Source organism: Lissotriton vulgaris, chromosome 7 (genome assembly GCF_964263255.1).
Source record: "Lissotriton vulgaris chromosome 7, aLisVul1.2, whole genome shotgun sequence".
Classification (NCBI taxonomy): Eukaryota; Metazoa; Chordata; class Amphibia; order Caudata; family Salamandridae; genus Lissotriton; species Lissotriton vulgaris.
In genome coordinates, this window is record NC_141695.1 from 929,356,083 (window position 1) to 929,378,323 (window position 22,241).

The 22,241-nt window shown below is 46.5% G+C and overlaps 1 protein-coding gene across 1 annotated transcript in view; it reads left to right on the plus strand.

Annotated features, from left to right (window-relative positions):
- The window catches only part of LOC147702691 (START domain-containing protein 10-like), a 322,928-nt gene extending 300,926 nt beyond the window's left edge, over positions 1-22,002 (plus strand). The window contains exon 6 of the mRNA XM_086931354.1: positions 18,772-22,002. Within this exon, the coding sequence (XP_086787480.1) occupies positions 18,772-18,999 (228 nt within the window). The 3' untranslated portion in view covers positions 19,000-22,002. The remainder of the gene's footprint in view (positions 1-18,771) is intronic.
- Positions 22,003-22,241: the final 239 nt, after the last annotated feature.

Consider the following 22,241-nt stretch of genomic DNA (forward strand, 5'->3'; position numbering starts at 1 on the left):
TGGCGAGTGATCTAAAATACCCCGCTCCAGATATTCGGCTTCGTCAGCAACCCCAAGTGCATGCCGTGGGGGGAAGACATAGTCTAGTCTGGAATGTACTCCATGCGCCCCTGAGTAATATGAGTAGCTTCTTGCGGCAGGGCGCAGCCATCTCCACACGTCTGTCAGACCTAGGGTACCCATAGTCCTGGCCAGGGGCGTCGTTGGGGAGCCCTCATCTCGAGTCCCTGACCAGTCTATGGGGGTGGACATAACATCGTTAAAGTCACCAGCTATGATGTGTAGCGTATCTGGTGTGTCCAGGAGGACATCTGCCAACCCGGACAGCGTCCTGGCCTGGAGGTTTGGGGGAGCGCAGACTGAGACTAATGTGACCCGCTGTCGCCCCCATGTTCCCGTCACCCCAACATAGGTCCCTTGGGGGTCGGTCCAGTCCGAGTCACCGTAAAGGGAGGAGATTTTTTAATCAAAATAGCTACCCCTGTGATCCTGCTGTATATCCCGCATGGGCCAATACTTTGTAAGCTCCTCTTGACAAGAAACCACACTTCGGTTCCTTAATTTGGGTCTCCTGGAGGAAGACTACGTCAGGGTGTAACCGTTTAATATGTGCCGTTACCAGCCCTCTTTTAATTCTGTCCCCAGACCATTTACGTTCCAAGTGAGAACCCTGCAGGAGCCCGTCACCAATCCGTCCTCGGGGGTTCCATGTGTAGTCACGGTGGCAATGTCGTAGCAGTGGTCAAGTGCATCTTGCGTGTGGGCCTGACGGCGTGTGTGCCTAACAGAGTAGGTCTGTGATCAGTGTGCCAATCAAACGTAAAACAAAACATATTCCAGAACTTCCCCAACCAAAAAACAATCGTGACCCCCTCCCCTCCCACCCCACCTCCCACTCCCCATGATTCCCCCCCGGCAACATGACGGGAAGTGGACTCTAGGGCAGGCAGAGGTCTGTCCCCCTCCCTCGCCCAACTCACACCACAAGTTCCAACTCCTGTGGGTGTCCCAAAACCATCAGGGTAAAGCCCAGAAAAATGGAGTTGAAGGCTTCAACACAGAAAGAAAAGAGAGAAGAATAGAAAAAGAGCAGAAATCAGCCGAATAAGGTTAGAACTGGAGAGATAGACAAAAGGGAGTGCTTGTCCAGCTTGCACGCTCCAGCTGAATAGTGCAGATCATGGTCAGCCCTGCAGGCCCCTGTTCATGAGTTAGAGTCCGGAGGTTCAGTCTGGGATGCCCCGGCGCCAGGCAATGTTGCTTGTTCCATCGCCAATATCTCAGCCACCAGGGGGTGCATCGAGGGGTCCAACACCTCCTCCCCTCCGGAGGAAGACCTGTCGCTTTCAATATCAGCGCCTCTTTCCATTCCCATGTCAGTCTGGCGCCGTTCAGAGGTGCAGAGCGTACGCGCGCTCACCGAAAGTCTGGAGTCGAGTGATCCACCAGTGTGTTGTCTCCTCCTTCCTGAACCCTTTGGGACATATGGGGTGGCTTCCAAGGTGCGACCCTTTCGCAGCTGTCGAGGTAGGAGTGAACGGTGCAAGTCCATGGGTCGGTTGCCAGGCCCGCCTGAAGGAGCTGCCCCACCTGTCTGCGTTTCTAGTCGCCCCAAGGGGGGGCGTTCCTCAAGCCATTGCCAAGCCTCCTCTGGCATCTGGAAGAAGTGAGATTTGCCCAGGAAGAGGACCTTCAGTTTCATCGGAAAGAGCAACATGTATTGGATTTTGCGTTCTCTCAGTTTAGCTTTCACAGAGTCGAAAGTGCGCCTCTGTTTTTGCACTTCTCTACTGTAGTCCGGGAAAATCATTACACAGGTGTTTTCATGTCGTATGTCCCCCAGTTTCTGGGCCTCTCTGAGTATCATATCCCTATCTAGAAAGTTCAGAAAACGGGCTATCACCGGCCGCGGTTGCGCCCCCACGGGCGGTCGGGCCAGCAATGCCCGATTGGCTCGTTCTATGACAAAACAAGAGGAGATTTTGTCTGCAGGGAAGGTATTATGTAGCCATGTGTATAAAAAATCTGGCATATTAGTCCGCTCAATTCTTTCCCTAAAGCCCACGAAACAGAGGTTATTTCGCCGGGCCCTGTTTTCCGCATCGTCCACCCTCCTCAGAAGGTCTTTATGCGAGGATTGGAGCTCCTGCATACCTTTATTGAGGTCATGCACTGAGTCTTCCACTTCACCCAGCCGTGTCTCCGCCTCAGTGACCCTACCAGCTAGGTTTCTGAGGTCCTGCCGCAGGAGCGCCACCTCCGTCCCCACCGCTCCAATCTGGCCCTCCAGCGCTGTCCTGGACGCCTGGATCGCCTGGAGCAGGGTATCCGTGTCAGATCGGGTGCCCAGGCGCTCCTCCTGTGGGGGGGCAATGACCTTCGTGTACTGGTCCATCTTGCCTTGTCTCTGTGGTTTCCGGCCCACATCTCTTCCCATTCTGCTGTTTCCTAGGGCAGCCTCCACCTCCCCGTGCCCCATGGCCAATAGTGTCCTCGGCTTGTGTTACAGGCGATGGCCGCAGTTGGATCGCCGGAGGAGGGGGGAACGGGAGCGACAATCCTCCAACAGCTTCACAACACAAAAATGGGTAATAGTGTTCCCTGCCAGGAAAAAGTCTGCACCTTCGTTTAGCCAGTATATGGTAGTGGAGTAATATAAACTTGGAGGTTGGATGTCATACAAAAATAGTCTAGATATGGGTGCTAGATTCACCCAAAAAACACCTACTACCCAACGGTGTTGTCTACACACAGAATGTGCATCAGAACATGCAAAGAAAAAGGGCTTTGGCAGCACACCTCTTGTCACTTCCTAGTCATCAATAAATATATCACATTTATGGGTGTAAGTAGCCCCATTTAACTCAGATATAGAGACATTGACAACAACACTGATCCAAATATAAGGATCCAAGGCGTGTAATGATCTTGATTGTCTTTATTCCAAAAATCACTTCAATAAAAGTTTCCAGCACACGACTTGCTGGCACGTGTTTCGTCTTATCAAAAAGACTTTTTCAAGGCTGGAAATATTAAGATATACACCAATAAATATTCTGTACACATAAATACACATTAACACAGGACAATATGAATATGTACAATTGTACACATAGATTTGTTTCTTACATATACACTACTAATATACATATATATATACATATATATAACACACACAACAGCTACTACAATTTCTCATCTTAGAAAAAAGGAACATCAACATTAACGACATGAAACCGTCAAAGAATTAATCTTAAAGTGAAGTAGTCTAGAACACAGTATGTTCGTGCAAACCACTGTACAAAATGGTATAGTCACTCTAGAGATTTGTGAGGGAGAAAAGTAGACTGTGATGTGAATTGAGTAGCAGAAGCAGACGACAAAATAGAAGTAAACACCCTCCAACAGACATTTCCGTTACTCACAGTCAAGGCAGCCCTGTGTGCGTAATTCACCAAAGCGTCCTCACCCGACTCCAGGCCCACTGCCGCCATGTCCTACATGCTAGATGACCGACTTCAACTCCAATCTCCATATGCCGCCCCTCCAACCGACTCCTCAGGCCCAGCCCAGTGTGGCAGCGGCATTACCCCCAATGCGTGGCAATCAATGGGGGGGAGGGGAACGATACAGGGGCTACCGTCACCTCCTCCGACGTTATTACCGCCACTGAATGCCAGGCTGGGGGACGAGGGGGGGGGGTCCCATGTCTACTCTGCTAACATGCTCCAGGGGCCTGCCTCCCCTCCTCGCCTGCAGCTCCTCACCTCCTCTACAGCGCCAGACCAGTGCCACCTCTCTGGACCCGGTGCGGGCGGGGCGGGAAGTGTCTAAGGACTGCTGAGGCTCCTTCACCTTACACCTCAGGGTTGCTCCCTCTCCGTTGTTGTGGCCCCACACTGCCAGGGGGCCCCTCGCAAGCAGTCGGCCACTTTATCTCTGCTCCCAAGCACTCCATGTAGTCCCGTCAGAGCTCCAGCCCTCACCCCACTCAGGGCGTCTTCCGTGGTGCTTAGCGGCCTCTCAGACGTCTCTGCAACTCCACTCCCAGCCACCGCCACTGCCTCCAGTCTCGGTGGGGGAGGGGCCTCCTCCCTCAGGCCTGCCACGACTCACCAGCCTCGGCCAGATCTTCAGCCGGGAGGGGGAACAGCCTCTCCTGGGCTCTCCGGCAAGGATTAATACTCAGTCGGGGCACCGCACACCCAGGCCGCCCCCGTTGTCTGCGGTCCTGCAGCCTCTGATCGCGGGCTGCAAGGCAGGGCCTCAGTCCCTCAGTTGCCGCGCAGCGCCATCTTGGATCTTCCCAGCACTGCCAAGCCGGTCCGAATCTCAGTCTTCAGGGCTCGATTAAAGTATCTTGTCTTCCCTGTCTTCGCTGTAGGGATCCTGGTGCACAGTTTCAGGGAGTTTGGGGTGTTCTCCGGGTCTGCAGGGCACCGGAATAGACGTCGGATAAAGCTTTCAGCCGACGCTCGGCGAAAGAGTGTCCTACTCAGCCATGCTGCTGGCCATGCCCCCCAAGTAAGCTGCATAGTTGGTAATTGAAACTGAGCTTCTCAAACCAGGAGAGCCCAGTAGCAATGACGTGCATGGAGAAGGCGTGGATGTACATTCTTTCCATTATAGTCTGCCATTGGGATATTGTGGCAGGGAAGCAACAACATTTATGAGCCTGGTGTCGTGAAGTTTCCTTCTTTGTAAGAACAAGAGAGCTTGTAGGGCTTTGTGTATCAATTTAGGTTCTGTACTTGTACAGAGTAGCTATATTCCTTCCCAAATCTATATAATTGAACACAATTCATAGCCCAATCTCAGTCATGAGTTTTCTGTTTACTGTCCTGGTGACGTCCTTTCAGCTCCTACATAACTGTGGTTCACCCAGAAGGCCACTAACTTGAGCTTTTACTTCATGCATATGGACACACTGCTTATCAGTCAGAGGGTCTTAGATGCACAACTGCTACTGCTCAGACAGCGTGTGACAAAGCTTTTCTAAATTTATAACCAAACGCAGATGCTCTTTTTAAGTCCACTCCTCACTTACCAGGATCACCTTGCCTCTGGAGAAACGTCTCTCCACCATTCTGACTTTTTTCAGGCAAAGTTTGAAGACTGTTTTTCTATATACTCAATTTCTAGACAAGTGACAAAAGACCCAGTCGGTGGTGGGTGCTCTATAAAATGCTGCCAGTAGGTCAGACCTCAAAGTTTAGGACTACAGATACTTTTTTGGTGGTTGCACTTCCTGGGTCTGGTGGTCTTCACTTTGGGCCTTTATTATCCACTACCCATTCCTCTTCTTCTTAAGTTTGATGCATTTCAGTCTCCTACTGTTCCAAATGTCTCCTCCAATTATCTATATGTTCACCACTTTCAATGAATTCATACCCGAAGAAATATTTTCAAGGAAGTTTCAGAAAAATCCTCCAATATTCAAATAAATGCCAAGGATCTCTGTTCAAGCCCAACCTACATTCCAGGCATTACCTGCTTGCCAAGAAGAGTTCTTCGTTACATTTGAAGAATTACTTCTGGCTAGTTCGTCTTGGGACTGGTTGCAATTTGTGTACTCATTAGAGGTAAAGATGTCCTGCATGCTTGGATTCAGTGTTTTGTGAAGCCCACCTGGCATAATGCTGGCTTAGTGAGAGAATGAGTGTGAATGTGGTATGCTGTGAGAGATCACAGGTGCATGAGGGTCTCTTTTTGCTGCATGGCTGCTGGGGCTGTGATGACTGCCAAGGGATGTTATAACTGAAGGGATCTCCTATCAGAGGGAAGAAGAAAATTGTGCTTAGTCAGGTGAATGAGCTGAGTGCTTGGGGTTTGGCTGTAGAGAAAGAATGTGTCAAGGAATTTAAAATGAGAGAATACAGCAGGAGTGACCAGTACACTCAGAAGTCCACTACCTTTGTTTCCTTCTACTCAGCTTTCAGTGATAGGCGAAACTACAACTCTCACTGCCTTGAATAGGACAGAATTGTCCTCGACTCATTTGCAGTGGACATGTCAAGGGAGACAATTAGAAGAGGGCTCATAGCTGGGCATCCTGTTTTAAACAACCACATAGGACTACTGGTGTACCCAGAGTGTAGCTGGTGTAACATGTTGTCTAGTGCCTTTAGTGCCTCTGGCTGAGGATCCTGGATGCCCAAATAGGGTCCAGTTAGCTCTAACTCAAGGTGGATAGTAGAGCTTTACAAAACCCCAAATAAAAACATAATAAAAAAATGAAACGAGAACCCTCCAATGTATCCAATGGGTCTCTACAATGATCTCAAATATGGTCTTCAGAATTCTCCTAGGAAGGAATAGTTGTCCAGGTCTAGGTCGATTTTTACGTGTAAGGAGGCAGATTTACAAGGACTGGCGCATCCCTGCATATCAGCAGGGATGCGCCAGGTAAGATGCGTCACGCAAGATTACCCTTGCACCACCACAGGTGCGCTGCATTTACAATGCAGCGCATCGTGGCGCAAGGATAAACAGATGCGTGACGCATCTGATGGCATAAGGGCGGCTCATTGCTGGAACCGTGTTGCAAGTGTGACGCAACTCCATCAATGCTCAGGGGCTGCCCATACCTAACATGCTGCGTCACGCCTTACGCATGCTTCAAGCAGGCGCATGGGTTTGACGCAGCAGCGTCTGAAAAGTGACTGAGTGAAATCTTGTAGATTTCACTGTGTCACTTTTCTGAGGCTTTTTCGGATGGAACGCCCACCCTGCATACATTAAACCTGATGCAGGTCTAATGTGGCACAGGGCTTTACAACGTGACGCATCTCCCTAGATGTGTCACGTTGTAAATACGGCACAACATGGCGCATGGTTTACGCCACCGCTGCGTCACAGAAGTGGCGCAAAGGCGGCATAAATGTGTCGCAAGGGGCTTGTAAACCTGCCCCTAAGTGTATAGTGTTCTTTAATTAGTTGTGAGTTTGGAGGTTCTTTATTCTTGTGAGCCATCGCTACAGAATGGAGAATGCTTGAGTTACTGCTAGCTTCAAAGAGAGATTCAGACATAATCTATGCGAGCATGAATGTGTCTAAGTTATTTGATGTGGACCCCTATAAGCATATGGAAAAAGTCTGTTCATGTTTAAAGGTAAATTATCTGACACTCTGTGTGCAACCGTTTCTTTAGCTTTTTGCAAAGCCACAGTGGGTGAACTGGAGTATGGTGTTTGCTTTCCAAGGTATAAGTTGTGGCACATAAACATAGTGCTCACATCCCTCCACACACCAGCAGTAGTGTTGGAACCTCTCTTCTGTTTGCTTTACAAGTGCTGCATGTCTTGGCGTTTAAAGGGGTGTATTGGACCACACTGTGCAGTACTTTCTATGTCCAAGAAAAATCAGGGATGTCTCTGTGAAATATTATTTCCGTTTGTTCAAGTATCATAGCAAAAACAGTCAATAACATGAACATTAGCTCATGAGAAATAACATGTGTGCGCACCACATAAGGTACATTAAAAAATGCATGGAGAGAAGTCTATGGCGGAGTGTGACTCGTGGCTTCATGTAGGGATCTGTGTATTCCATCTGTTGACTGCCGGGTGTCCACATAGTGTACCTGATGCATTATGATGTCTCCTCCTTGAACAGATTCTTCATCTGGGGGCTTAAAGTTCTTGAACACTTCGGGGTATATTCACAAACAACGTGTGATAACTACCGCAAGAGTAGCGTAACACAACTTTCAAAATCGCAGCCTATTGCTGGAAAATAACCGCGTGTCAATGTGGAATTCACAGCAAGGCGGTAGCATGTGATAGACACCAGATAACGCGTCAAATGTCTGCCTGAAAATCAATGCCACGCCGCTAAAATGCAATACAAGAATGATAAAAAACATGCGATGAGGCCAAACTCGGTACAAAAAGTATCAAAAATCAGCCACAGGCCTACAAATCCAACGTGTCTGGTGGGACAATGCACCATAAAAACCACAGAAAATATACACCAGAAACAAGCCAAAGCATGTAGCAACATGGATGCACCCTGACCCAGCGCAGAGGCCAACTCAAACCCCACAACCTCCACAGACTACCAGCAAGGAACAACGGGGTCGGGGAAGGCCAAGGAGAAGAGGGAGAGGAAGATGGAGTGCAGATGCAGGAAAACAAGACCAGCGTCACGGAGGTGACAGAACACTACCAGCAACTGACCCACTAGCAGACCACCTGGATTGCAGTCGGAGTGCCAAGGAGGCCTAATCCAGGAGGCCAATAGTTTCAGGCATGACGTGACTAAGTAAACCAGGCACCAACCCGCTGCCAAAAGGAAGGCAGCAATGGCAAAAGGAGGTGGCAGTCCAGCGCCCCCGGAGGAGTAGGAGGAAACCCAGGCTACAGTCATCAGTGTGGTGACAGTGCGAGAAGTAGGGAGTACGGACACAGCTCAAGAGGACCTGACACAAGATCAACAGGGAGTGCAAAAACAGGGACTGGGAAGACGGGGGGAGGTGGGCATAATGGCATACATGCACAATAGGCGTAGCACACTGCACACCCACAAACACCCAGGATCATGTCCCAGCTCCCCTTGGCGAACTGCAGCACACACACATAGCACGAACAGCACACCCACATTGATGACAATGTGGAACAAAGCGCATATCCGACACTGCAGAACAGAGGACACAACTGGCTCTGCACATGCACAGAAACATGCCCACTACATCTGACAGTGCCAGAAACAGTGAAATGGAAATGTACGCGTACCACCTCACATTCATCATGTAGTCCAAATGTACACTGTCCCGCAGAAGAATCCAGCACCCCCCAAAACAGTCACAATGTAAATTGTCATACAGTCTGCATGCAAAGCAGCACAATGCGCCGACACATATGTCAACACAAAGTCTAAACGCACCTGCCCTTCTCATCGCAGAGTGGCACACAACATCTTCAGCAGAGCACAGAATGCAACACATCAGTGAAGCCGGAAACGACCACCACACCGTTGACACAGACGTCCTACAACAGCCCATGGATATCCCAAGCAACACCCCACCAGGACCTGGCCAGCCAAGCAACTCAGGGGGAAACACCGAGCCTGCAACAGACCACACAGCAGGAAGCACCCGCAAGCACAGCTGGCTCACGACACTTCACCCACCCACACATGGCACCCCAATGCCATGTGTCAGCACGCCAGAAGGAGGGGGCCCAACAGGTGTGGGTGGGGGCCGAGCACATGGAATGCGAACCAGGACACATATGTAGGAGTCTATCACCCTCAGGGCCCACCCACACCCCACTAAGGAGACCCACACTGCCAGACACATGCAGATGCACATTTACAGCACAGAACCACGCCCAGGGGTGCTCAAATAGCAGTCACACACCCATGTTGGCTGTGCATACGATGATCCTGGCCACTCACCCTACGAATTGATTGGATGATGACAAAGCTACATGTCCAAGCTCCAACCCACTGCCTGCGGTGACATATCTGCATCCGATGTACACAGCACAATGTAATGTCATAGGGCCCACATGCATACTACAAGACCACAGGGACACACGCAGATATCATGTTGAGCTGGCTACGGGCACATGCGCCCGGCCCCTTTATTGGCAGGGCCACATGTACAGTGACGTCTGTGCTGGATGTGTGTGGGCTGAGTGCAAGCCATTCCGCACAGATTGTCTGGTGCTGGCAACCATTTGAACATTGGACGCCAGTGCAACAGAAACAGAAAACACATGCAATACAGAGTCAACTGCTGAGCAACATGGAGTGAGCTGTAAAAAGTCCAGAGGACAGCCCACATGCAAACAGAAGTGTCCGTGAGTTGCAGTGCACTGGGTTTTGGACACTAGAGATGAGCGTGATCATGTGAAGAAAAAGTCTTGGATTGTGTCCCTTCAATATGTTCCTAATACAGATGCAGTGGGTTGTGTTAGACCTGCATCATCTTCCCCATCAACGTCTCCGGGCCCCGACACTGTTTGGGGTGACATACATGCGCAACCGCTCCACAGCACAAAACCCAATCAGCAACGGACAATGGTCTGCGGTGCACTGAGTCACTGACACCTGGAGTGCTGAGCAGGGTATCAGGCCTATGATAGCATCCATGACAGACCTGAGCAACTCCGTCAGTCTGTCAGGACCACTGCTTCAACTCTAGCCGATGGCGTTTGGAGGTGGTCCTTGCAGTGGTGGCATGTGCCTCCTGCGGTGCTGTCTCGTCCGGGCCAGTCTGAACTCACTTTGGTGTGTGAGCCCTGGTGGGACTCATTGGGGCTCGGAGGTTGCGTACAGAGCAAGGCCACAGAGTAATGGAGTTGATGACCGTAAGGCCTGTGCCTCAGGTCCCAACCAATGTCTCCGGAGAAGGCATCCCGGACAGGACCAGCACAGAGTTAGTTGCTCCGGATGTACTGCGGCCGGCACAGGCACCAAGCCACGGGACGGTGACTTGCGGTGCAGTCAGATGGGCCATGCGACCTGAGCGGGTCACCATCAATGTCCGAGGTGTATGTTTCGGAGTGTTTCGGGGGACAGTGGAAGGTGTCCTCCAGGGCAAGATGCAGAAAGGTTTGATTTTATCGGGAATCAGCAAATGAGGAGTGGAATGCGACAGCCTTGTTGCCACCACCAATTCTTGTCAGCTACATGAGGATGAAAACTGCCCCCTAGTCTATAGGCTCAGACGCCACCACAGTTCGACCAGAGAGTGTCCATGAATGTTGGGGAATAGACTTAGTGGCACTGGGGCTGAGTGGGGATGCAGTCTGCGATGATGCCAGACACTGATATGAACTCCGCCATTGCTGAATCATGACTCTGTAACCTACTAGACCGCAGTGTAGGCCGGAGGCAGCGGTCAGCAGTAGTCCACAGCCACGTGTCGTTGGCTCGCGATGCACAGTGCTAGTGACACCAGGGCAGTTGTCGGTAGTGTACGAACACCTCCGTAACGATGATCCTTTTCTCTCCGCCAAGATGCAAGGCGTCAACCTCTTACGCATCTCCTTGCGTGCAATGATATGTAATCTGCCTTTGCATACTCGATGTTCAGTTCCGAATCTGTGACCTACTTAAGCGCAGCCTAGGTCGAGAGCAATGTAGGCCGGAGCCAGCGGTCAACACGGGCCATTCACTGAGTTGCGCCGGCATAGTTTGTTGGCCCCACTAGCCTGCGTAGTTCAGTTTCAGTGGCACCAAGTGTTCGGTCACCTTCGTGACTGTGACCCAGCTTTCCTCCGGACTGAGCCGCATCTTCCTCTTACTCCTCTCCGTGCGACCACTGGTGTGGACTCATGAATCGTAACTAGGTGCTGGATGTGAGACCTACTGGTCCGCAGTAAAAGTCCTGGTCCCTCTTCCACGTGTCGCCAGCTGGCGTTGAATAGGGTTTGTGGCAGCATGTGTCGCCAGCTGGCGTTGAACAGGGTTTGTGGCAGCATGTGTCGCCGGCTGGCGTTGATAAGGGTTTGTGCCACCACATGTCGCAATATGCGCATATGGAACTATGCCTCATGGATCGAAAGGGGTCTGGTGCTGTGGCTGCTGGCCCGGATTTGGGGGTCACTACCATATAGGAGCCAGGATACAGTTTCACATATGGGACCCACTGGTTGGTAGAATATGTCAACGAGGAAGGAGTAATGTGGGCCAGCTTCGGGGGAACAGCGGTGGTCTGAAAGGCTGGCCGGGTCGCAGGCCTCTGGCTTGGAGCTTACACAGGCACATGGTGGGCCCTCCTTGACACACACCAGTGTCGGATGCTGATCAGTGTGGCCTGGCTGGGAAGGGTCGGGCATGATGGGTTTGTGTTCCAGCGGGCCGGGGTATAGCAGGCGCACAGGATCTCTGGCAACTCCGCTAAAAAGGACAGCGTTGGCATCATAGCGGGGTGGGAGGCACCGCCCTGTAAGAGATGTTTGGCTTTCTGGAAGAGGACCTCGCCCAGGGCTGCGTGCTTTTTATTCACACCCCTACGCTGGCCTGGGGTAAGCCGGGCTATCCAACTCTCCTCACGCTTACGGGGGGCGTAACAGGCAGGACCCCCACTGTGTGGGGTGACATGGTTGCGTCCACTGTCCACTACACTCCATACTCCAGAGGTGCATGTCGCTGTGGACATGGGTGTGTTCTGCATACTGCAGTCTGTCCAGCACTTCGCCGACACTCTTGGCAATGTGTACTTTCCCAATCATGGTTCTACTGCATCCTTCACACATGCCTGGTTGCCTCCTCTCCCCACATTTGCCTATTGTGTGTCTGAGGTGCCATGCCGTTGATTGGTCATGTTCACGGCTTGCCGGTTACCGTTGTAAGTTGTTCTTTCATGTCTGGTGGGTGGGCATGTTGATGTGCACGTTGGTTGTGAACTTGTGACTTGTGCATTGGCAGAGTTGTGGATTGCATGGTTGTGGAGTTGAGGTGAGTGGGGTGTTATTTGAGAACTTGCCAAAGAGCTGTGCATTTCCCTTTGTGCCATCCTGGGAAGGCTGGTTGCTGATGAATGTCCGAGGGTCAAGGGATCATGCATACTGGCTGTGTATTTGGAGGTAACATTGGTGTAGGTCCCACGGTGTTCTGATGTTGCCTGCACATTGATGTGTGCTGTGTGCTGCCTGTTGCTCTGATTGTATGCTGTGTCACCAGGGGGCACAGGTGGGCAGCCGCGGTCAGTAGGGGGATGACCTGCAGGGCGGTGACGTGGGGAGGGGCAGGGTGGGGGGTAGTAATGTATGGATTACGGAGTTTTACAGGTAAGTAAACATATAAATAAATAAAACAAATTTTGTTGCGCATACTGCATCACATTTGGTGACGCAGTGTGCGCATCAAAATTTGTTTTATATATTTATATGCTTACTAACCTGTAAAACTACGTAATCCATACATTACTACCCCCCACCCTGCCCCTCCCCCTCCCCCTCCGCACGTCACCGCCCTGCAGGTCATCCCACTACCGACCGTTGCTGCAGGTGGGACATGTGTGCAGTGGATTGCCCCCAACACTTGCATGCATCCGGCATGGCGTATGGTCCTTGCTTGGTCTCCAGAGGTTCCTGCACATTGTGTTGGCCTTACAGGGCCTGGGTTGCCAGGGTGATGGTGATGTCCAGGACAGGTGTGGAGGACTTGGAATTGGCTGGCTGTGAGACTCCGCCAACTCTGGCTGGTGTTGGTTGGGGTGTGCCATGGGCCAACAGGTGTAGCACAGCCAGAAGCTTGGTATGAGGTGGGATGTTGGTTGTCTGCTGTTTTGTTGCTGTTGGCCTGTTAGGTGATGATGACCAGGATGCATAGGATGGTTGTCCCTTTCAGCCTGGAGTGGACAGTGACATTGTCAGATGTTATGCCTGTGAGGTAGGTGTGTTTCCTGGGGGCCGCTGTCTTTGTCTGCATTGCCTCTGTGGTGGTCCGGAGGGAAGGGGGTGCCAGGTGGGTGTTGTGGGCCTCTTTGGTGTCCGGGCTGCATGTTTAGTTGCTCCATGGCATCTATTGCCCTTCCGATGACGCCCTGTGCTGGGCTCCTGCTGCCGTTCAACTTTACACCAGGTCAGAGCAGGTGTAAATTTCCTGCTGCTAACGCGTCTTATCGCGTGTTTTGTGTTCTTATTGCCGATCTGTCTGGTCGTTGTGAATGTTGAGGTGTGGTGGTGTCGCAGCTTTGTGCGCAGGAACACCTACTCTGCATCTCATTAGCGACAGTTGCGGGGGTCCTCTGTGGTGATGTTTTTAACGGCTGCTATTGCGGGAAAGCTGGTGCTGTGGGCTGTTAGCACCTGCTTGTGAATGGTGGGGTAAATTTATCTCGACTTTGGATGTGATAAATGACCGTTAATTCGGCGATAGCTCCTTGTGAATATGCCCCTCCATGTTCTGGAATATTAGTTCCCAAACTCTGGGATTATGGTTTTAGTTATCTGTTCTGACCTATTTTGAAACAGATCCAGTTTGCAGCATGCTCCTCATTTCAAATGCTTTCTCTAGGACCAAACAGTGTAAAGGTTACAGTGGAGTCAGGTATTTCTTCTGACCAGTGGAAAAAACAACCTAGGCGGAAGTCTTAAAATGCCTACACAATGGTTACAGGACACAACCAAGAAGGTGGGGGAGGGGAGGGGGGGGGGTTGAAAAGGTTAGGGCCGCAGTTTCCAATAAAAATTATACTAATTGTATATATACTCTAAATAGATTTTATTTTTAGACAAACAGTATAAAACCACATATATTTCAATACAAAGTAAAAATGCAATTCATGAACAAAACAACTTAATAAAAAACACATATAGATTTCTTTTGTAAATTCCAAAAGGTGGTGTGTCAAGTTGAGTGTCAATGCGTTTCGGTGTCCTGCGCCTTTATCAAGACAGAGAAACACTCCCTGAAAATAAAAACACATTTTAGTACATAAATTTAAACCAGGCTCTAGCTAATTCCTGTTACAAGTGTCAAGTGATTACATCAAATATAGTACAAATAAAACCTGTGGAAACTGCGCAGGAATTGGGAGGGTTTTTGTCCTGTTATTTCAGGCAATAATGGCGCCCTAAGGATGAGAGCAAGGGTTGATAGAAGCCTCTACTGTGGCATCACGAACCCAATGGTTCGCAAGACAATGATGAACAGAGGTATGCAGTGTACATACTTTACATCAAACATTTTGAGAGTTCATATTAAGATGTATCTAGGTTGATAGAATAGCAAACAGAAGCATGAGAGGCACATAATTTACTTCAAACATACTACTGTAACATGTTGGAGCGGATCAAAGTGATGGAAACATGACACTATATAAACGAGGATACCCATATCTATGAACATCCACTTCTTTTTATCCTTCGCTCATGGTTTCTAAGCATATACTGATAATGGAGACAAGGTTCACATTTCAAAAGATATCTAATGCTTTCTATCTTTTGGTTGTAACCTATCGGCAGACATGCATGATTACAATTTAACTAACTAGCAAAGTTTGTTCCCGGACAGCCAAAAGAATCAACAGATTATAAAATAGATATGAAAGTTGATAGAATGATAGATATAGATCTAGTAAAGCTGCCTGAAACATTCTATCCCTGAATTTAATTTTTTATTCTTTTTTTATAAAAGAAGAAAATAATTTTTTGATAATATAGGGTTTTATATCATCATTTGTTTGGCTTACCTATCGCTGAAAGCAGCTCAAAAGCGACTTGTGAGGCTGGTAGTTTCTATTAGATTCTTTTAAAGTGATGAGTGGAATCTGTGTTTATAAATGAAAGAAATATGTATACAAGAGATTTTGAACTCTCAGTTTAAATTTGACAAAAAAAGGGGGAACAGTTATTCTAAACCAAAAGGTTCTACATACCTACTCTCTAGACAGTATTCATCTGTTATGCGTCATTGATCTATTTATTCTTTGTTTAGATCCAGCACCTTAACTCTGTGCTTAGTTATTCGATAAACCTTAGAGGGATATATGAAGAAACAGAGGGAATATTTTGTGGTTAATAGGCTATTGCATTATTCCACTGCACTGCTTGTGTTTATTAGTTTTTTAACTATTTTACCTGATATGTAAAAACAGTATGAAGCCGCCTCCACGGGATGTAGCAGTTCAAAAATGGGTTTAAAAGTGGAGTCTCTTTGTTGCACCTAGGTTAGAATTGTATATGAAATGCACGTTTTAGTAATTTGGTTCATAATAAATTGCAGCGTTTTTAAAAAAACATGTGTTCAGCTATTCTTACCTAAATGATTTAATTTCCCATCTTCGAGTGGCAACAATAAGTGCTCCTCCAGTTGTTAAAATATATCACACTAGCAGCGTTGTTCTGCTCACGATCTAGTGGAGTCCAGCACTAATTAGACAACAGAAGTAAACACGGGTTGGTTACAGTATCTGTTCACTGGGAGGTTTGCCGTCTTGACAACTATGTTGCAATTTTAAAGATGTTGACGTACCTCGCAAGCAGAAGGGGCTTCTGAGGCGTCGTCTTGATGTTGACAGACGCTGTGTGAGTTTAAAGATATTCTCGCTTTATTTTTTGCAAAAGCGTCGTCTCGTAGTTAATGGACAGTACGGCGCGGGTCTTCAGATTCTTTTCTGTGACCCGGGAGAAAGTTAGGATAAAATTAATTAAATGCTCGGTTTGTTGCAAAAGGGCAGACCATCTAATTTAATTTACATCTCTAAAATTTGCCATTTGTGCTTCACCGTCATGGTTACTAGCTCTGACCCCAGAAGTCTTTCTTTGCGCTCAGCTATTGCGCAAATGAATGTTAATTGGCTGCACCGGCCATAAAAAAGCGCGGACACCCTGCCCTAATCTATTGCATTCCAGATACCAGCTTTAGAGAGACTACCGCCTCCACGCGCTCCAACTCGTGAAAACTTCGGTAGGTAAACGCGACCGTTAATTAGAAGGTCTGCCCTTTTGCAACAAACCGAGCATTTAATTAATTTTATCCTAACTTTCTCCCGGGTCACAGAAAAGAATCTGAAGACCCGCGCCGTACTGTCCATTAACTACGAGACGACGCTTTTGCAAAAAATAAAGCGAGAATATCTTTAAACTCACACAGCGTCTGTCAACATCAAGACGACGCCTCAGAAGCCCCTTCTGCTTGCGAGGTACGTCAACATCTTTAAAATTGCAACATAGTTGTCAAGACGGCAAACCTCCCAGTGAACAGATACTGTAACCAACCCGTGTTTACTTCTGTTGTCTAATTAGTGCTGGACTCCACTAGATCGTGAGCAGAACAACGCTGCTAGTGTGATATATTTTAACAACTGGAGGAGCACTTATTGTTGCCACTCGAAGATGGGAAATTAAATCATTTAGGTAAGAATAGCTGAACACATGTTTTTTTAAAAACGCTGCAATTTATTATGAACCAAATTACTAAAACGCGCATTTCATATACAATTCTAACCTAGGTGCAACAAAGAGACTCCACTTTTAAACCCATTTTTGAACTGCTACATCCCGTGGAGGCGGCTTCATACTGTTTTTACATATCAGGTAAAATAGTTAAAAAACTAATAAACACAAGCAGTGCAGTGGAATAATGCAATAGCCTATTAACCACAAAATATTCCCTCTGTTTCTTCATATATCCCTCTAAGGTTTATCGAATAACTAAGCACAGAGTTAAGGTGCTGGATCTAAACAAAGAATAAATAGATCAATGACGCATAACAGATGAATACTGTCTAGAGAGTAGGTATGTAGAACCTTTTGGTTTAGAATAACTGTTCCCTCTTTTTTTGTCAAATTTAAACTGAGAGTTCAAAATCTCTTGTATACATATTTCTTTCATTTATAAACACAGATTCCACTCATCACTTTAAAAGAATCTAATAGAAACTACCAGCCTCACAAGTCGCTTTTGAGCTGCTTTCAGCTATAGGTAAGCCAAACAAATGATGATATAAAACCCTATATTATCAAAAAATTATTTTCTTCTTTTATAAAAAAAGAATAAAAAATTAAATTCAGGGATAGAATGTTTCAGGCAGCTTTACTAGATCTATATCTATCATTCTATCAACTTTCATATCTATTTTATAATCTGTTGATTCTTTTGGCTGTCCGGGAACAAACTTTGCTAGTTAGTTAAATTGTAATCATGCATGTCTGCCGATAGGTTACAACCAAAAGATAGAAAGCATTAGATATCTTTTGAAATGTGAACCTTGTCTCCATTATCAGTATATGCTTAGAAACCATGAGCGAAGGATAAAAAGAAGTGGATGTTCATAGATATGGGTATCCTCGTTTATATAGTGTCATGTTTCCATCACTTTGATCCGCTCCAACATGTTACAGTAGTATGTTTGAAGTAAATTATGTGCCTCTCATGCTTCTGTTTGCTATTCTATCAACCTAGATACATCTTAATATGAACTCTCAAAATGTTTGATGTAAAGTATGTACACTGCATACCTCTGTTCATCATTGTCTTGCGAACCATTGGGTTCGTGATGCCACAGTAGAGGCTTCTATCAACCCTTGCTCTCATCCTTAGGGCGCCATTATTGCCTGAAATAACAGGACAAAAACCCTCCCAATTCCTGCGCAGTTTCCACAGGTTTTATTTGTACTATATTTGATGTAATCACTTGACACTTGTAACAGGAATTAGCTAGAGCCTGGTTTAAATTTATGTACTAAAATGTGTTTTTATTTTCAGGGAGTGTTTCTCTGTCTTGATAAAGGCGCAGGACGCCGAAACGCGTTGACACTCAACTTGACACACCACCTTTTGGAATTTACAAAAGAAATCTATATGTGTTTTTTATTAAGTTGTTTTGTTCATGAATTGCATTTTTACTTTGTATTGAAATATATGTGGTTTTATACTGTTTGTCTAAAAATAAAATCTATTTAGAGTATATATACAATTAGTATAATTTTTATTGGAAACTGCGGCCCTAACCTTTTCAACCCCCCCCCCCTCCCCCACCTTCTTGGTTGTGTCCTGTAACCATTGTGTAGGCATTTTAAGACTTCCGCCTAGGTTGTTTTTTCCATTGTCTAATTTCCCTGACCTAGGGGTTTGTTTCATTTGTGTAGACAGGGAACCCTTGTTTGAAGCAAGTATTTCTTCTGACCAGACCAGTCAAAAATGTGAAAGGGTTGAATCTACACTTTCGGTTGTCTAACTTCCATCCACACTTCAAAATGTATTCTGTATCGATGCATCAAATGATCTTAGGCAATTAACATTTCCTCTTAATGCACTGTTAACCGTAAATCTTAATAATCATGCCTGTTGGTTATATCTTCTGTTTCATAGGCAATGAAGAAAATCTATAAAGCGGGATTGAAGTACCAGGAATGGAAACGGAAGCATAACCCTGGGTTCAAACCTTGGGTCTACCCTGAACAGAACACCCTACCCACCGTCAACCTGGCCGAGCTGGAGATACAGCATGCCCACGAGCTGGAGAACATCGACGAGAGCGGCCTGTCCGAAGAGAAGACGCACATCAGTGACGAGGAAGAGGGCTTTCCCAAGGAGTAATGGGGGGCGGAGGGTCTGAACCAGATCCCTCCTCTCACCTCGGCCCTCCACCGACCTGCCTGCTGGCACGCCTGCTCCACAATACCCACCCGGGATCCCTCTGAACTGTATAAATACTAAAACCCACAAAGAGGTCTGGGGAGAGGGTGTGCTAAGGGAACAAGATAAAGGGGTAGGAGGTGCCTTGTGATGAAAGATGTAACTGTTACCCCTTAATTTAATAATTTCTGGTCCTTTGTATATAATGCTTTTCCCTTAGGTTGCCCACAGGCACAATCTTGGGTTTCTTTTATTAGTCTCTTTTTTATGTTTATCTTATTCCAATGCCAGCAGCAATTTGTGTATAGAAATCCTCATTGGTTTCTGAAACCGGCAGCTGAAAGAATGGAAACGGACTCTTTTGATACAATAAGCAATAGATTTGTTCATGCCACTGTCCTCCTGTAAGTGTGATTCATGCAACAAGTCTGCACACATGCCACCCAGATTTTACTGAGAGCCCATTTACTGATAAAAAATTGAAGAAAGTGATTCATTTGCTTGCTAATTGGGTAATTCCACAGTTGCATGAAAAGAATGGAGATGCCACTAATCTAATTCTGCTCTAAAATCTCTTGAATGCATTAAATGCAGGGTTTTATTCAGAATAACAATGATTTATCATTGGGGACCAGCTTTCAACAGAGATCTTCATAAATTAAAGATTCGGTCAATCCACACAAAATTAAACTAAAACCCAGGAAATGGAGAAGAAAGTATATTACTGAACTCAAAACTACCATAGGAAGCGTTGACTTCCTCTCAACCAAAACTATTACAATGCTGAAGTATTTAGTGGAGGGGCCCTCCCTGGAACTCGACATTACAAGAAATAGTACTTGGAAGTTATGCCAGATATTAGGCTGAACGTGCATTTTGATTACCCCTATTTCATTGCCATATATGAATAGTTCTTTAAATATCCCAGTACAATAATTTTCAGCCTTCTCCTGTCCCTTGCCCCGAGGTCATTACGTGGGATGTTAAATTCAATTTGGCCTTCCGGTCACAAATGTATCCTGTCACAACAAACAGGGGAGAGAGGGTCATAGGGAAACAAAGTTTAAAGACCACTACCTGGTTCGTATCCCCAACTACAATATGAACAACACAGGGAACACAGGGAGTCTGAAGACCACTTAATCTGGTTATGCTGTTGAGTCACTCCGATAAATCAAATAAATCAAAGGGGTGCCCAAGTCACCTACGAAACAGCCTAACTAAGGGAACACAAAAGTGTATGGCAACACGCAAATATATTCAAAACTGGTCAACAAGATCCAGACCACAGGATGATGGATTACCATCAAACAGACTTAGTGATCAGTCATATCATTTGGCCATCCAACAGTCGCAATGTCAGGTCCCTTGATCATCGAGACCAAATGCTGCACGAACTCAATGGTGCTGGATCTAGTCCACAGCAATATGTGAACCACCTATTGATGGCTGATCATTGATGGCTATGACAGGGATAAACAAAACAGTGCAACAAAAATATATATGTGGTGAGTTAAAATAGGATGATGTGTCCTGGAACTCTTACTTTAATCAATAACAGGGCACATCCCCTAATTAAAAACTAGAACAGTGCAAACGACAGTATGACCAAATATCTGTCGGAAAAAGGGCCTTTTTATATATATATATACACACACACACACACACACACATTCGGTAGCAAGCAGCAATGCCTTAAACCAATTCACCATACCTCCATTGCCACCACCTCACCCCTCACTGGCAGAAATTATTTTTCATATTTGATTACTGCATGGATTGTCCCATTGAAGCTTGATTGAATGTGGCAAGCATGGTTTCCCTGCCAAATACAACTTTCTTACATAAATGGGCTTTAAGGCGGCACCTGTGCATGGCATCTTGGGCCATTTATAAATAAACAGAAATGAAACAATTTTCAGAGAACTAAGTCTGGTGTGGTGAATGGGCCATGATTATAGTGAACACTGATAGTGAGCTGAGCCTAAGTTTCGTTTTGCCTCAGTCTCAGTCAACCACATGCATCTTTCATATTCCAAAGAGCCTGGACTAAACCTCGCTTTTCTCGTTGGGAAACCCCATCGTGTTGTAGGCTGTAAACATGAAAGTGGACAAACTGTGTTACGTCAAAATGTAGATTCCTGTTGGGGTATTTATAAATATGAGACCTTATTTGAGCATTTGAGAGTTCACATGCATTATAGGTCATACTCATCTGGATTACAAGTATATACAACAGCATTGAAGCAAAGAGCAATCAGTCAAAAGATATCTTGAGCATGGTGGGTGAATCCAATTTAAAGCAATGTCTGAGTGGTGTTCTGCTCTTTGGATGCAATCCGTAACCCCCACGTGGCATTCATGTTGTTCATAGGCATTTGACGAGGTAGATAAAGACAAATTTGAAATGCAAAGACAGAAAAACAAGAAGACAGAACCTAAAAGTCCAGGGTACACTGGGTGAATTGACAACATATCTAAAAAAAACAGAGAATGGCGCAGGTAGTACAATGGACACAAAATACACTTAAATATATAAACAAGATGTAAACAATAAGGAGTAAAGCACCCATACAAACAGGCATGACCTTGTTGTTACTGTCTTTTTGTATCTGTGTTTTTATTCTGACATACCAACCATTCACTCATTTCTCAGGATACAGGTATAGTCTTAGCAAGAGTAGGTGTACAGAGCTGGCAGCCTGTGGCAGGGAGACACTCCTATGCAGATTGGTACTGAACCAGATGTTTTTTCTCCTAGAACAAGACTGAATTTAAAATGAATCTATATTTTCAGATTTTCCACGATATGTATGTTTTAGTAGCTGTTGAATTTCTACACTCTTTAGGGGATTGAGCTGTAGTTGTCAAGTAACCCGTTCAAGGCATGGGCTGCACAGATATATTGGCAAATTAGTAAAGTTTTAGTGTGTAATTTTCTTGTGAAATAAATGTTTGACTCTCACTTGTGTACTGTTCTTATTACTAGTCTGGTCTCTAGGTTATGGTAGTACATGTTGCCAGTGCTTAATTTGTAAGCCAAGAGGTGCCTGGGCCCAAAGTATTGCCCAGAAGCCTGTGACTGGCACTACTGAATGGTGGCATGCTGAATACTAAGGCGGAATAGTCTTGATTCTGCCCCATGAATCTTTAATCCCCCACCAGGCGCTCATGGACCTTTATCTCACTCTGACATGTTCTAG